Source organism: Morone saxatilis, unplaced genomic scaffold (genome assembly GCF_004916995.1).
Source record: "Morone saxatilis isolate NCDOM2014 unplaced genomic scaffold, NCSU_SB_2.0 Contig10, whole genome shotgun sequence".
Classification (NCBI taxonomy): Eukaryota; Metazoa; Chordata; class Actinopteri; family Moronidae; genus Morone; species Morone saxatilis.
The window spans coordinates 3952035-3969655 of record NW_023339652.1 but is presented as its reverse complement, the minus strand read 5'-3'; the positions used below and the strand labels follow the sequence as shown (position 1 = coordinate 3969655).

General features: G+C 38.7%; 1 protein-coding gene across 1 annotated transcript in view; it reads right to left on the bottom strand.

The window, feature by feature from the left end:
• Positions 1 to 17621, bottom strand: part of LOC118341182 (ankyrin repeat and BTB/POZ domain-containing protein BTBD11-A) — a 181719-nt gene that overhangs the window by 18201 nt on the left and 145897 nt on the right. The window contains exons 3-5 of the mRNA XM_035679384.1: positions 9928 to 10135; positions 5406 to 5558; positions 3222 to 3387 (exon numbers count right to left, since the gene is read on the bottom strand). Of these exons, the coding sequence (XP_035535277.1) occupies positions 3222 to 3387; positions 5406 to 5558; positions 9928 to 10135 (527 nt within the window). The remainder of the gene's footprint in view (positions 1 to 3221; positions 3388 to 5405; positions 5559 to 9927; positions 10136 to 17621) is intronic.

Sequence of the window (17621 nt, the reverse complement as noted above, 5' to 3'; positions counted from 1 at the left end):
TATTATTATTATTATTAAAATGTCCAGCCCATAATACATCATAATACATTCTGTCATTATTATATGATGAGTAACAAGGCTGGATATCAATCAACTCCCATATCATTATAGTATTATAAAAGAAATATAAAACAAATGAAATTATTGTACAGATAAGGTTCTCCAGAGTTATTGATTGTGCATCCTAGAAAGGACTAAATTATTCTACCAATATGATAATTATCTCACACCTGGCACCATGGCATCATCAAAATATGGCGTTATATATAAGTTTAATGGCATTTTTAGGCAGAAATGTACAATAGTGTTTTTGTCAGTGCACTTTTTGTCTGTTCATTAACAAATTACTTGTCAACAGTGCACTCATGGTGTACTTGAGCACGCTGATTCATTATTATAACTAACAAACACACGTGAAATTGAACTGTGAAGGCAGATTCTTTGGTCATTTCTCCTAACTAAACCATGAAAAATGTGGATTTCATTGCTATCGGCAAAGCCCTTAAGAGATCATTAGCAGTTCTATAAGGAGCTCTGCAACAGCTGTGCTTTCTAGTTCTATAGGAAGTCTTTTTTTACATAATGTTCTTTAAATCGCTGTGTTGTCATAAAGAACCTCTGAAGTGCCATATGAGCTAATCAGCTCCCTGACTGAAGGTTGCATTAAAATATACCCAGTATTCATACCTAACATACGACTCAGAGCCCATTTCCCTCCTCATCAATCAGAGACATTTCCAGCAGTTGCTTGCAGGTTCTAATTTTCCGGACATAATCATAGCTGCCTCAAAATAACTGTGTCCTCTCAACCAGAGCGACAGCATAGGTGGGCTGTGAAACTCCTAACATAACATCTTATATCTCCACACGCCACCATATGCATGGAGCACTCTCTTGAGCCTGACACGCCCACACACATTATGCTCCGAGCTGCGGGGTAAAGCTACATCTAAGTGAAAAATAATAAAATAACTTTATTAAGTAAGTAAACCAGGTGGCGAGTTTTTCCCATTTATCCGACTATCTAGACTCAAGCAAAAGATCATTTTAAAAAGTGTTTTGGATGAGCTTCCATAAAGCAGACTTCAATCATATGTCTGATCTGGGCCATTATGTTCAACAGAGGCCTTTTACGACTTGCTCATAACACGCCGAAGCACTTTATGTTAAAGACTGATATCCCTTTGTGGTGATTCATTCTCAAATATTTCCTGGACACTGGTCTAATCAGTCTTAATCAGCAGACAGCTAAAGAGCGATAGACGTGATCATCGTGATGAGTTCAAATGCCTCTCAGCCGTGATGACAGGCCGCAGTTTTTACTTTATTACTCCTGTAATGCTGTCTGGTCCCTTGCACCGTTTAACTGGTTTTTACAAGTGAATAAAAGCCTGTGTGTCACCTCGGCTTGTTATTTATGAGAGGAGAGGGGAGGAAACCTGTCAGTCAATATTTGTTATACTCGTAAGGACCTGTAAATACTAAAAAGTAATTCAGGTCCGTTCCAGTCAAATAAACTGACTGAATGTGGTTATGAATCAAACTGCCAGGAGCTGTGGAAGACATGAAAACTGTAGGTTTTCCAAAATATAGGTTTTTAGAGTATCTGAGTGGAGCTCTGCCAAGAGTTTTCTTAATTGAAGTTAATCAGGCACAGCCTTCTGACCACGGAAAATCTGATTGCACTATTAGCTTCCACTTAGCAGAGCAAGGAATAACCAATATTTCCATTGACTGGGGAAGGTAGAAAATCCCAAATGACATTAACACTTTAATGCAGTAAGGCTGAGCTATCGACCTGATGGTCAAACCCATCACAGCTAATTCCAGGAAAAGTGTTGCAGTATCAGGTACAAATGGAACAATAGATCGCTCCTTTCTTCCTCTTTTTTGTGATAAACAGTAGCACTAAACGCTGTAAGTCTCTACCTGTATTCATATCTGTATTTGGATTTATATCATCAAGACTGCTTCATTTTCTGTGCTCAATTGTTTTTTTTTAATGCCATCTACACTCCTTGTATGTATAAGTGTAGCTGCCCAAATACAAAATAACAAATTTTAACCATGTACCTAAATTAAACAAATGATAAAGCATGGTTGTACTTGAACCTCACACAAATAAACAATCTAATCTAGTCTAAAAGGCTGACTAAAATATGTCTTATCTGTTTTATTATTTGTATTTATCTTCATTGTTTTGTTGTCTGATTTGACCCATAGGTTTCTGAGGAGTCGCTGTGAAGGTCAGTGGGTGGAGCTAAGGCAGGTTGAATGAAGCCTGGTGACTCAAAGCGGCCATTAATTATGTATAAATTTAAGCCTTAATTTAATTTAAACAGGTGAGTTATATATAAATTCACCCCCCTGTACAGCTGTAATGAACGGAGAAATTATCTATAGAAACCATAACCGTTTTTAAGTTTAAGTAAGTTTAATATAGGGCTTCATGGAGATTAACTCACTTCTGTATCCAGCCTCAAGTGGCCGTTTCGAGGAACTGCAGTTTTTGCGTTGGCTTCATTTGCCAGCCAGGGAGGTTGCCGATTGCACAAAACGAGCAATTAGATGACTGAATGACGAATGAAAAGGGGGTTTCTTCAATACTTTCTCACATTTCATACACCACGTCGGTTCATCCATTAGGTAGGAAATTAATCCACAGATTAATCGATAATTAATTCATTAGATGCAGCTGTATTACGAGCAAAGATCTGGGGTTATAATGAGAGCCTTTTAATGATTTCTAAATGGATTTACCCTCATGGACATAGGGGATCCTGACACTAATGTAAAGTTTGGTTTCAGCTGATTTTTAGGAGGAGTTTAGGATGTCTGAGTGTTTCCGTTTGATTGAGTTTTAACTCTGAGAAAAAGTGGTGTTGATGTTTGTGCCGGGACGACAAATCTTATACAAATATTCACATGCTGCCCATATTCTAATAATGCATTCATATTCCTATAAACACCATCGTACACAGACAGAAAGAACATTTTCATATACATAATGTGAATTTGTTGTATCAGTTCAAAGTTGTTTCATAGAATAAGAATTTAGCACATTGCATGACTCATAGGGAGCAGCCTGTGCTCAGCATGTGTGTTAACTGGGATGGTAATACTTGTTAGAAATTCACTGGGTTTAGCTCTCCACTATTCCTGTGCAGGTGTGTGATGTTAATGCCATATAAGCACGTAGGAGTGCGTGTTAAGTGCCGGACCTGTTCGCTCATGCTGTTGATGCCATCGGGCCCCAGCAGGTTCACAGCCTGCTTGACCAGGTCCGTCCGTCCGCAGTTGAGCATCCTGAAGCCCAGATCCTGCAGGAACTTGGCCTCTGTGGAGGCTGCGTCCAGCTTTCTGGTGGCACAGAAACAATCCTCCGCTCTGCAGATGGAAAGAGCAGATCCATTACTGTGATTGAGTGGGAGCTTATCTCAGAAATGGATTTTGAGATCTGTGGATATACATCTCCACTGCACACTGATGGAAACAGAAAATGAGTCGGCTTTTCACAACTTAAACTCTTAGCATTATAAAATGAGCTGCAACATTATGAGTTTATTTCAAGTATTGAGCTGTTTGCCTTCAAAGTCAATTCACCAACCTTTGCATATGTCATTTTTTTTCTTTGCTTGCTTCTGCTTCTCTACTTCCTTCATTTCCTAAAGTAGCTTTTCTCCAGGTAAGACTTTTGCTATGACTCATTATTACTCATTCATGTCTCCCGTAAAGCCTCTTAATCCAAGCTGCGAGCAGCTGTCACAGCTTCCATGGGGCCACAGAGGAACTTTTTCATCATGTTTGTCCAATGTTACGTGACAATTATATCCGACATATGTAAAGAGATGTTAATTGGCAATTCACACCTCTCAGTGTTTCATTTATTATTTCTCTGCAAGTATTTGAAATGTGATAAGACTCTTAACCCACTGACACCAACACAAAATCACTGACTGAGCTGCCGTGTGATAAATATTGTGCACGGCTACGTGACTGCTGTGATGTGTTTGAGAATGAAAGAGGGGAGAGGGGAGGAGAGAGGGGGGAAGCAGGAGAGACTGTAAGTGAGAGAGAAACATGCAGAGAGAAGATTTAGCCCCAAAGACAGCAGAGAAGAGGAACAAGCACACTTTATTTAGTAACTTTAAAGTCAAACATTACAGTTTAACATAACTCTGCAGCCGTGATCGCAGCTCTGTGAGCTAAATGCTAACGTCAGCATGCTAACACGGTGGTTTGCAAACGGGTCAGAGGACCAACAGGGGTCCTTGAGTGGGTTGTAGGGGTCCACAGCAATAGAGTTTTTGAACTTTTATCACATTTTTTTGGAAGTTGGAACAAATGAAAAAATAGGATTGGCTGTTTTGATTAATTGTAATTTGGGATTAATTAATTTGTAATGGGATTCTGGGACTAAATCCTCTACAATTGGGCGTCTGTGGTCACAATAATAACATACGCTGATGTTTAGATACAATGTTTACCACCTTAGTTTATGTTTGCATGCTAAAATGAGCTAATTAACATGTTACAAGTTATTTTTGCAGGTAATTGATCATAAACCAAAATATTTTTGAACGATCAACAAAGTTATTGTAATTCACCCAGCGACTGACATGAATGCAGATAGCAAATTTCCATCCAATAGTTATCAAGACCTTTACACTTAAAACCACAAATGTAACCCTAACTCTAACCCATATAAAACTATACCTTATCTCTAAACACCGCTAATGTGGCAAAAAATTCATCAAAGTTCACCAACTGACTGGCTGATCTTGTGTGTCTTTCTTATTTGAAACCTTGGAAAGGTCAGACTAAATTATAGCATTATATGAATCCTCATTTCCTACCACTTTGACCTGTCATGATGCTGATGAAGCACCTGAATTGAGGTGTCACTAACTGTTATAGTCACACTTGTGTTTGGCATGTCAAGAGTGTCCTTAATGACCTCTTACAATACAGTATCTCCTGCAACTGTACTGATACAAGGACTGATCTCAGTAATCACTATTATAAAGCCTTTTTGGCTTTCTGGCTTTTACAACATGGATTGTTACAATTATTTCCAGTCAAACAGGGGCTTGATTTATAGGTAGACACTATAACTTGACTTTTTTTTGGGAGCATTTATTGAAGTTTTGAACAGATGTGTGCAGTGCTGGACCTTTTGTTTGGCCTGAGAGATTTATGAGTTGAGCTACTGGTCTTATGGGCAAGAGTTTATGTTGATTAAACACTTCCAGAAGCAAGAATGACTGCTGGCTGATACGCTCACAAGGCAAAATTGCCTCCCATACTTCACTCACTGAGGTTTAACAAAACCAGTGAGATTATTTCTGCCTCAAGAGCTGCTTTCTTGTTGCAGTAAAACTTTTTTATAAGCATCATATCCTTACTTTATTTGCCGTGGTTCACAATCCACACCGGGGAGCAGCAGCCTGGCGGCCTGCCTCACATCATCGCTGTCTACAGAGAAGCTTCGTCGATGCTCAGTGTGGGCGACCGCCACCCGGATCCACTCCATCAGCGGAGGCAGTACCAGGAACGGCCTGCAGGGGAAAAACAGAGGTTTGCTTGCTCTCATCAAATGTGCAAATCAAATCAGGTTAGTTGAAACTTGGATGACATGTAAAATGGGATTTCCCTCAAGCAAATAATAGGATGTAGGAGTGAAAAATGATAACGAACTAAATGCTTCGTTAACTATGAGAGATGATCCCACATGAACACACTATTTTCTACCAAACCTAGAACACAGCTATTTCACATGAGAGTTTTAATTTTTTTTGTGCTCTTCTTGTAAGTTTGAAGTGGGTGGGGATCCGTTGGGAAAAACATGACATACCATCATGCATCAGTCAGGATTGAATCAGAATCTGAGGACAGTTGGTGGGTTGTTTGGTCATAATATCAGATCAAACCACACCTACACAGTCCTGATGACGAGTTTTTGAGTGTTAGACTCTTTAAGTAATAACTTAAGAAGTTTTTTTTTGCTTCCATTGTCACCTAAAAGTCTATGTTATGTTGTTGTGACCCAAAACCAGACCTAGAGAAGGCTATAAAAGCCTCAAAAAACTAGAAACCACATACACACGCAGACTTATATCAGAATAAAGTATCATGATTAATGTGACCTTTGTACGTCAAAGTGAATTTTTCAAACCGATAATATCACCTAATTCTTTAAGACATGTTGCTGGGATTCATATTGCTCTGTGTGCTCTATTGACTTTTCAAATAAAATCACTTGGTCCAAAACGGATAGCCACAAAACTTTCTAATTAAAGATGCCCTTACAGATAACTGAAAAGGCAGCTACACCAAATCACTGTTCATAATTTATAACTCAGGTAGTCCAGAAAAGAAAGAGATCTAGATGCTGCAACTTCCCTAAATGCTGTTATTACCTTCTTTAATCAAAATCAGTAATGGGTCTTGCCTGGCTGACATGTTCATATTTCATCATTTATTTCCAGGACTAGTGTGTGTGTGTGTGTGTGTGGATAGTCTCTAATCACATAACCTGTAAATCACCTAATCTGTCTCTCACACACACATACACACTCTTGTGTTGTTGTGTCTGCTATTTATCTTTTCCCCCACAGTGCAACAGCAGCAAAAATTCAGGTCAGTCATTCATCAGACATTTAACCCCTTTACATCGGTTCACAAGCAGAATGAGATGTTTGTTTTTTCATTTTGTCAGGTGTTGATGTGCATAAAAAATGCTTAAACTAATACATATTCAACAGGTTTGACTTGCTAATTTATTGTAGTAATAATACATTTTGGGAAATACAGTTATTTGCTTGGTTGATAAGAGTTATATGAGTAGATCGATAGCACTCTCATGGCTGTGCGTTAAGTATAGTGCTCACGCTATGAGATCTTCAAAGTTAAAAAATACACATATCAACACTTATAAAATGTATTATTTACTGTAACACATCATATCTTGTTCAAACAATTCATACTCAAACAGAAAACAGAAAAAGTATCATTTACTGTAACCACAGTTCACTATAAAAGGGTATCCCGTATCACGAAACATAAAGGCTCATTGTTTTCAGGCACTGGATAAAGTTAATCGATCTAAATGTGAGTCCATCTGCTGGCAGTGTGTGCTTTTGGTAAATCCCACTCATTCATAATAATTTTCCTCTCAGGCTCATAAAATGGTCCTTTCTCTACTCTACATTAGGGATCTAATGACAAACAGAACAGCCTTATAGGTGCTTTTTGCTGTGCCTGGTAGGTCACTGTTAGATAGGACACACTTGAAAAAAATCCTTTTACAAGGTTCTCATTAAGCAGATATAAAGCTTGATTCCCCCCCCCCCCCCCCCCCCCATTTATTATACTGAGTCATAATGACCATCCCCTTTTATGATAGTATTCCAGAGACTTTTAACAACAAATGTCCTTATTCTTCAAGAAATATTAATTATGGTAGAGCTAGGAATAATTCTGACTCACTAGATCTTAGTTTAGATCATAATAAAAGTCCTTTAAGGCTTTTAAAATCATGCAGCAGTCTCAGATGCACATTGGAAAACCTTAACACTAAATGAAATGGGCTAATTTCGTGTTATAGTCAGCTAATCATATTTTAAATCCATCAGTAAAGGTCCCTGTAGAGCTTTTCTCCCTCGTGACCCTCTGGCAACTACAATTTCCTGAATTTTGTTTTTATTTCAAACAGAACCACGTACCCAACAGAGAGAAGCCATTTGGGACTGTTTACCATTTATGCAGCTGGTCTGGTCCTTCTGTAAATTTGCTGTAAGCACATGTTTAATCAGGACAGCAGCTTTTAGATATTGACACACTGTGTTTGACTAGTCTACATTTTGTGTGCATCAGTTTCTCATCACACAACCAAAGCTATCCTTATCTTTACACCTAAAGTCTGCCAGGAATTTGAACTCTGGCAGGAGTTTTAAAATAAAGCAAGGTCCTCACTGCTGTTTGGCAGTTGGCTGACTAATGTGACAATTCAAGCCTCCTCCCTTTTCTCAGAGCTCGTGCTCTAACTGATGTCTGCTTCCTGAAAGACATATATATATATATGTACCGTTCTGGGTTTGAGAAAGAGGGAGGCCCAGTCTGGAATAAAAACACTGAAGGTAATGTTATCCATCGATACAGACAGCAGGCCTGTAGCAACAACCAACACCAAGAGCTGCCAGTGTGAAAATTCCTCCTCAGGAGTAAACGTCTTGGTCATAATACTGAATATATATTATGAATCATAATCTACTGCAGCTCTGTTACTATTTTAAATTGCTGTAGATTCTTCATCTTTCTTATAAACTTAAAAAAATTGGAGCCATAAAACCAATTTTCTTCCTCTAAGGCTAATTTGAAGTCAGGTAGATATATAAAGCTCAGGTGTAAAAGTCATTTGAGCATTTCACTTCTCTTCAATAATGTGCCACCTTACAGAAGCTTATCTGGAGCTTCACAAAACAACTCTAAAAGATAATTTTATCTAATTTAATCATATTCTGCCTATCTCTCGTACCACTGTGTTATTCAGACCCTTTCTACTTGTCTTCAACCTTTCGGCAGAATGCTAAATAGAGGATTTTTCTCTCCGGGGACCCGAGAGCCTGCTGACATGTCACTCCGCCTGACATTCCTTGTGCTCCCCAGGGTCGTCAGGATGGAGTTTTTATCTCCTCGGAGTGGGAGAAAGATGTTGGAATATCTGTCCATCCGTCCATCCAAGTGAAGTCCCCCTGGTTCCCATCAATCTGCTCAATGCCTAGGGAAGTGTCAGCGCTAACCAGCCCACGCAGCATCTTACAGGATCGCTTGTGGGGCGAAAAACTTGTGCAAGAAAGTGGATATGTTTGTACTAACCTTTACAACAGTTGAAATTATTCTAGCACTGGTGTGCCACCAACTGACAGAGGCAATATGGCTGAGAGGATATATGTGTCTACCTATCAAGACGGAGAGCTTTTGGAGTTGGTGCCGACTGGATGCAGTGCTTTTACAGTGCGTACAGTGTGCCAGAAATTAGGGTGAGGGACGTTTCGGGAGATTGGATTTTAACTTATGCAAACATTTCTCAGAGATAGAAATCATCTTGACTTCAAGCTTGATGAGTGGAGGTAAAGGACCACATATCATGGTGTACAAGTTAGCTAATTGACAAAACTGAGCAAGCGAAGACAAACTTCTTGTCAAAATGGCTCTTTTTTTTGGCTCTTTGAGACAAACAAATTGAGACTGTCTGCATTTCCAGAGCTAATACATCCTAAGTGTCTGCTGAGGCCTGTGCCATTTGAAACACTGCTATTGCCTAAATGGATTTTCCAGCCATTGGTATACCCATTACAATGTGAGCGGGTAAGTTGTTTAAAACAGTTCAGGTGATCATAGACAATCGTTAGAGTAATGAAACATCACGTAGTGTATTTGTGTTTAGGTGGTCATAATTACTGGTGAATCAGGTCAAGCACTTGAACTAATCAGAATCAGAATCAGAAATACTTTAATAATCCCAGGGGGAAATTACTTAAATTAGACCAATAAAAAGGCCTGTTTTTATACAACTACTGCTCTAAAGTTGGACATTGGAAATTTGCCATTTACCACTCGCGTTTGCACCTTTTTTGGTTGTTTGAAGGTAACTTTCTGGAGATAAACTCCGAGTTAACGTAAAACGACTAAAAGCATCACTAGCGAACAATGCCACCAAAGATGCTATCCATGCAAACATGAATTTTCTTCCACTTCGACAGTAACACAAAAAATTTATTACAGTTCAATTTTAACCAGTCTGAGACCGCCTCATTTCAGCTGACTTCTTGGCCCACAGAAAAAGAGCTCATATTATCATATTTTTAGGATTTGGACAAAACTATCAGTGTGTGAAAGCAGCATCATCTTCACTGTTGGACTCACCTCTCAGTCTGTAAGGTGACTTTGGAGGGCTCAACGTTGGGGTTCTCCCATTCCATCTGTGGGCAGTGCATGAAGTAACACAGGGTATAGAGGGCCTCGGGCTCCCAGTGCACCGTGGTGTTGGTCTTCTGGTGGACCGGAGTCCCATTGCTGGGGTTCTTGATGTGCAGCGGCTGGAGGTGGTGCATGGCCCGGGATACCAAATCACCTGGAAGATATTTTAATACATGAGAACAGCTCATGGATTTCCCCAACATAATTTGATAAATAAACAGGGAGCATGAAAATACATTTTAAAAAAATGACACAAATGCATCAAAGATGAAATCATAACATTGTGTACTACACTGAGGAAATATTTAGTCATTATAAAAGTCCTACGCATTACTCTCACTCTCAGAGCACAAATCCATTTTCTGCACCACTCCTTTGACATGTGAGTACTCGCAGCACTTCTGTAATGAAGTAGAGACGCACTCCCTCATTCACACACCCTCTGATGATACATTTAGTCATACACATATGCCCACACAATCCTTGCTGAGTGGGAAATTGCAGCCTTGAAATTAAATCTTACGCACATCGTGCTTCTCTTATCACTTAGGAGTCTGAGCTCTTATTCTTTACTCATTTTTATCTTATGCTCTTTTTCTCCTCTGACTGTGTCAGTGTGCATGTGTGTGTGCAAAATGTCAAATGAATCAGGGAAGCCTGTTTAAACCATGTGAACTTCCTGCCATTAGAAATGTGATTCACTTATTTTTTGTAGCTTTTACCACTGTATCCATCACAAGGGACCAAACATGAGTAGTCAGTAGGTTGTAAACAAATAGTTTTGTGAGTCATAGATAGTGTGCTCCTACATTGAAAGATACAGTACAGAGGGAGTAGTTCCAGTGGAAATACGTGTCGGTAATAAAGACTGTGAGAAGTTATGCTCTGCAAGTCTGAGCCACTGAATTCTTAATACAGAAAAAAAAAAAAAAAGTTTAGCCACACTTATTAGAGGTAAAACGGAAAGTGAGCACCCACAAAATGTTGTAAATAATCACTCATCACACAGAAAACTGTGGACACACAACCATGGTCAAAGAAAAAAACAAAACGTTTTCAGTCAATACAGAAGCTGCAGCGGCATTAGCTAGGAGCAATAAAGTCAGGACAATCATTTTTCACACTGATAAAGAAATATGTTGATTAAAGGAATAGTTCAGCATTTTGGGAAATATGCAGAGATATGGCAGAGAATAATATAACTCTCATACCTGTCAGTTAAATAGCCTATAAGGCTACAGTCAGCAGGTGGTTAGCTTAGCTTAGCACAAAGACTGGAAACATTGGCGGTTAGCATATAACCTCCTGTAAAATGGTGAATTGTCGTTTTTATGACTACCAGGACAAAATGTGCCATTTAGTGAGTTTTTAGAGGTGCTGGCAGGTGGATGTTGTCATTTTTGATTGAGCTAGGCTAGTTTCCCGCTGTTTCAAATCTTTGTGCTAAGCTAAGCTAACCTGCTCTTGGCTTCAGCTACAATATCTAATGAACAGATATGAGAGTGGTATCAATCTTCTCATGTAACTCTCGACCAGAAAACAAGCATGTTTCTAAACACGTTAAACGGTTGTTATTTCTGCATTTTTTTTTCATGCATCTTGCTAGCTAGTTATGTGTAGGAGGATGATGTTCCCATTCTTAATCCTGCCTACAGAGCTCAGTGGACACAACAACAACACAACACCATCTGTTTGAAATGCTGGGCGATGATTCAGAGGTCTGGAAACAGGTTACCACGTTTCCAGATGTTATCATAACCAATAGGAATAATGAATAAGAATAAGATCCAAACTGCAATCAGCAAATTATTTTTCAGTCACATTTTAGGGACAAAAATCTTTTCCCACAGCCTAGATTTTTGATTAAGGTTTGAGTAAAGATCAGGATTGGCAGAGAATTAATGCTCCTTTTATTTGACAAAAACAAGTGTGTGCATTTGAGGAGGAATAAAACATTTTTCTACTTTCCCCCAGGAAAAAACCTCATAACTTAACAGTTTTATGTAAAAACAAAACCAGCGAGACCACAGAGATTAAATAAACCTTTATTCTAGGAAACATAGGGAACATTTACTGGTATCTTCTTCTTCTATGAATGTGGTCCATTACTTTTAGTATGAACCTATTTCACACTGTGTCTGTACGCAGCAGGAGCAGGGAACAAATGAAAGTCAGAAGAAATTTTACAATTCTAATAGTTTTGAACACCAGAGGAGGTAGGAATTTCAAAGTCTGAAATTCCATACCTGTATACTACACAGGCAGATAGTCAGCGCTGACATTTAGAGAGTCATAATTCTGTGATTTAGGATTTTGACAACTTCACAGCAGTTTATCGATGAGGTCATTAGTGATGCATTTAAGAATAACGATGTTGCTCTGAGAGGAAAAATACTGCAGCGTGAGCCTGCGGGGTCGATTTCTCGGAAAAATTAATATCCCCATTGATCTAATTATTTACAGGGTTCACTGGAACGCTGGAGGTTTCAGGCATTTTGGGTTTAGACCGAAAACACCGCCTACCTGAATCTTACTGGATGAGTAATATGTGAATAAAACATTATGTGTGAAAAGTCTGAAGCTCTGAGCTTGCAGTGCAACAGTAAACACAACACACATTTTCTCTCTCTCTCTCTCTCTCTGATCTTGTTTGATTGTTTGTTCCAAAAATACCCCGTCTGAAGAAAGTTGGCCTGTCTTGAAACCTCATTCTTTAGACAGAATGACACGGTAAGTCGGCGCCCAAGGTTCTCCATCTGTCAGACTAAAGGCCCCTGACAGAGTTCACAGGCAGTCAGACGTAAACAGAGAGCGCGTTGCTCACAGCACAGTTTGCACTCTGGCTCCAGGGAGCCTCATAGACAGTTGAGAATTAAATACGTCAAGAAATAATTGAAAGGCCCTATTTCTATGATTGAAGATGTGTGGTGGGATAAGGCTTTCATGTACAAGTATGGACATGTTGGACAAACATGATTAGCTATGGTCACTTCAGTGCGATTAGTCAGATGCAGCAGGGGCAGCTCCTGAAGGTGTTCGGTGCAGACCGAGGAGGATGTGACCTACAGCCAGTGCTACGGTTGTCATTGACTTTGGGGAACTAACTTATTTTAGTTGAGGTCATGGTAATTTGGTCAGCCTTATGGCGCTGAAAACCAATTTCCTCAATCTCCTTCTTAATATGAGAAACATTTACACTCTATTTTCTGCCAAAAGCTAGAAGAGTTTTAGTTATTATACATTAAAAATTTAGATTTTCTTGTTTTGTCTGATGTCTTGACTGGCAGGGCTCTGTTGGAAAAAGGGGACGTAAAATACTTCTGTGTACTAATGAGAGTTTTAATCAAAATCTGATGATTGGCCACAAATGTGATCAAACCACAACCACACAGTCCTAATAAAATCGATAAGCTGAGCTTTTGAGTGTTAAATACTGAACAGATAATACCTAAGGATGTTTGTTTCAAAACTTTTAACTCTGGTTGTTGGTTAGTTAGTCGTGAATGTTTAATCTTGTGGAGCAATACTTAAGATTTGAGTAAAAATGAATAAAGATTTCTTATAATTTCATCAGGAATCGTCCTCAACCTCAACTCTAACCATAAAGATATAGCATAAAAAGCAATGTTATTTTTGCAACTGTGATTTCTATTTGTGTGATTCTGTCATTGTGTCATTACAAACAACATATTTTGTTGTTGGCTTTATTGATTTTTTGATATAATCACTGCATTAATTGTATAACTGCCAGTACAGTAATGCTATAACAACGTTTTTAAAAAAAAAAGATTCATTGTTTAAGTCATCTGGCAAACAAAAGCATCGCCTCTCTCCTGCTTCTTAATGTGACAGTGTACTGATTTATTGATTTTCTCTGTTCAGTATGATTGTGAATTGAATGCCCTTGGGCTTTGAAAAGCTGACCACACAAAAAAAAGCAGCCAAAGATGGTCAGTTTCACTATTTTGTAACATAAAACAATCAGTACATTAATCATTAAATGCAACAAGTATTACTTGCAGCTCTGCAGAAACTACAGGTATAAATTGCTCCTTCAAACTGGCTCCTTGACTGTGCCACAGCTTGCAGACTCTGTTTGCTTTGCACCTTTGGTACTCAGCAGCATTTGGCTTCAAACCTTAATCAGGTTCAGCATAGGAAACCTTTGTACTTAGGATGTCCCCATGCTACTCAGAGTGAGTTTACGCAGTGTGCTACTGGCCTGAATATAAAGAGGAGAAGTGAGACATTAAAACAGATTAGAGAGATAAGAGATGTGCATTTTACATTACAAACTTCTGCTCTGTGGGAAACGATATAAGCAAAGCATAAAACAGACAACAGAGAACCACTGACTCCAAAAACAGACAACGCTTCGTTGGGTTTGCTGAGATAAAACAGAACTCAATAACTACACAACATCCATAAATAATAGACCACATGTCGTCTTCTACCACAGCAAACACTAGAAGCAGCCACCATGCGAATGGTTAAACGCTGCTGTCCCTCGGAGCTCAAGCCAGCGCCGGGGCTGATCATCAGGCTTTCTTTACCTACAGTAAATGTTCTTGTGACTTTGGTTTTGTCAGCAGGACAACATTTGCTCCTGTCTCCTTTGCTGTAATTATCTAAGCAACACTCCTATGGGGTTCATGCTTCATCTCATTTGAATTAATCACAGGGGACAGCTTAGTGTCTTCCTTTCTTCCAGCCAAGTCCTTCCCTCTTGGAAGGACTCATTACCGAGCAAAACTTTGTTCCCTATTCCCAGAGAAAAAAATCATGTACCAGTGTAGAGCACAAAAAAAAATCCCTGCTATAATGAGATGTCAACACTTTAAATTCTGTCATACAGCAGCTACAAACCCTGTAACTGCCTTGTCTTTATCCGCCGTATTACAACAAATGCATAAGGACCAATGTAAGTTTGAGGGTATGTAATATTTTCATGGAGCTAATAATTTTCATGTCATTAAAGATAAAAGTAAGAAATAAAACTTAAACCAGAATCCACAGACATGCTAGCAGCTCTGTGAGGATGTACTTTGACACAGCAGTGCTTTGACCTAAATGCTAGCATGGCAACATGTTCTTAGGGAAAGTGTTAACATGCTGTAGTATAATTATCACCATTTTCACCCTCTTATAGTGTTAACATGCTAACATTTGCTAATTGGCACTGAACACAAAGTACAGTTGAGACGGATTTTGCTGATATTTGGTCACAAACAAGTGCGAACCTATCGTGACTCCACCCATTGGTTGGATGGGTATCGAGGTCTCGCCCATACACCCTGGCCGACTCAATCGCGACGCGAAACCACCTTTTTATAGCTTCATTAACACTTAAACACATCAGAATGATAAGAACAACCTAAAATGAAACCATCTTTGGGAAAAATTTATTTGACATGTCCTATCTGTTAACATAGAGGGGATGGGCTTTATGATATATTTTTTGCAGTCAGGGGGCGATCAAGATGCTTTGGCTTCACTTTTGGTGAGCTGTCCTGTACATTTTATGGACAGTACTTTTCCACACACAAATTTACACAGCCAGAAATAAGACACTTTGCAACCAGTAAATAAGAAAAAACGTATGCTCTGGGTTTGATGTTTTCTTTTTATATGTAGCCAATAATTTCGACCTAACAAGTCATTAAAGATGAAATCTTTTCACCTATGACTCCAGAAAAAACACCAGGAACTTAGGCAACGCTTCCTCATTAAAGACGACCTCCTGGCGTGCAGATATAAAGACTGTAGCTGGTTCACCTGCACTTTCTCCACCTCAGCAGCTGAAGCTTTAATGGTTGTTTTCTCGTCTTTATGTCAGTATATGGGCCAGTTTAAGGTTCCTCCATTTAAGTGAACATTGCATACTTCCCTTCACAGCATATACTTTTTGATCTATAAATGTACTCTTCTGCAACAGGTACAATGAAGCACAATGTAATTATGTTTTCATAACTTGAAGCCATGGGGAATGTGGTTTGATTTATTGTACTTGGAAGAGTACGTGTACTTTGAAGGAGAGTAATTGAACTGTGGTAAGTTCTTATTGCAATGTATAAGCATAAAACCCAAAAGGATTTAAAAAAAACTAATTATCAGTCCAATAATATGCTTTGTAAACTAATTAAATGTGTAATTATATTTTTGCTATGAGGCATAACGCCAATGTTACCAAATGTCAGTAAAACAATATTAAAGTATTTCAGTGATTATATAAGGCTTTTTCTTGTCATATATTTTTAAATGTAGTTTAAACTATTTTGTTTTCTGCCTGGCCTCTGCTTATAAGTGAGTTGACATATTCCACATTAATGTGAACTTTGCTGCCACTAACATCAGCAGAGTTTAATGGGCCCTGCCTTGCTGCATGAGGAAATCATTTACATTAATATCACAAAGTTTTGAATTCTTCCCAAGACTTACAACACCCAGAAGTCATGTCCCGCACCATTAGTAAGTGTATGATAGGGGTTGAGGTGGTGTAAAGGTTCAGCCATTTTTATTAAGTCAAACTTACTTTGCTTACTGCTTAAGATCCTTATTTGCACAGAACTAGTAGTTTTACTCATCCCTTGATTTGTAATAATTTATATTTATCAATTTACATATAAGGCTTTTTTTATTTATTTATTTTTTATTCTTTGTGTTTTGTATTTTTTTGCAAAGATCTGTTGGTTTTTGGCAGCTTTTTCCTCCTCGATGGGGTGCAGAATTAGGGAGGAAGCAGTGAAAATTATTAATGGGAGTTCTGATAGTATTTGGGAGTCAATTCAGGAGACTCATCTCCTGCAGCTACTCAGCATGGAGGCCCTTCTGGGAAGGAGAAAGGCTGAATCCATCAAAAGAGCAAAATTTTTAATGGTAATGAGAGGGATGAGATGCGCGCCAGCATTTGGTATGATTTTATCTTTCAACAAGCTCAATGCTCCCGACTTGGGAACAGCATACTTAAATGTTGCATCATGTTTCTGTTGCATCTGGACATGAATCCTTTGAATTTGATCTTACCTTCAGTAAAACGCTTATTATCCTGTACAAACAGGGCTGAAGAAACTCAAGCGCAAGGGGTAAATTCATAACTCAGATACAGTTAACTGGTATTCTGCTATAGGAGACTGGCCACGGGGAGCAACAGGACTATGCTGTGTATTATTTTCTGTCAGGTGGAAGCACTTCTAGCTACTCAGAGCTTCATGATGATCAACAGAAGTCAAGTTAAAGTTCTGAGAAAAGGCCATGTGCAAATCAAACAAGTCTAAAAGTGCACAAAAATGACATATATGAATATTTATTCCTGTAGTTTTAAATATAGATGTGCAGTTGACTGACTGTTGACTGACTGTTGACACTTGAACTACTTTGGATGTTTTTTTATGGCAGTTTGTCTGAATGCAGTAATAAACTAAAAGATAATTTACTGGCATAAACAATTAACAACAACAACAATACCCAGTGTGGTCTGTTGGCATGGGCTGACGTCAGATTCCCAGCCTGCTCTATCATCATGTCTGGCCCTGGTTTTTGATTTCATTAAGTACATTAATTGTGATGTAACCCCACTTTTAGCCTGCAATGTTTCTTTTTTGTGGAAGAAAAGAAATTGTAAATTGAACATATTCAAATCT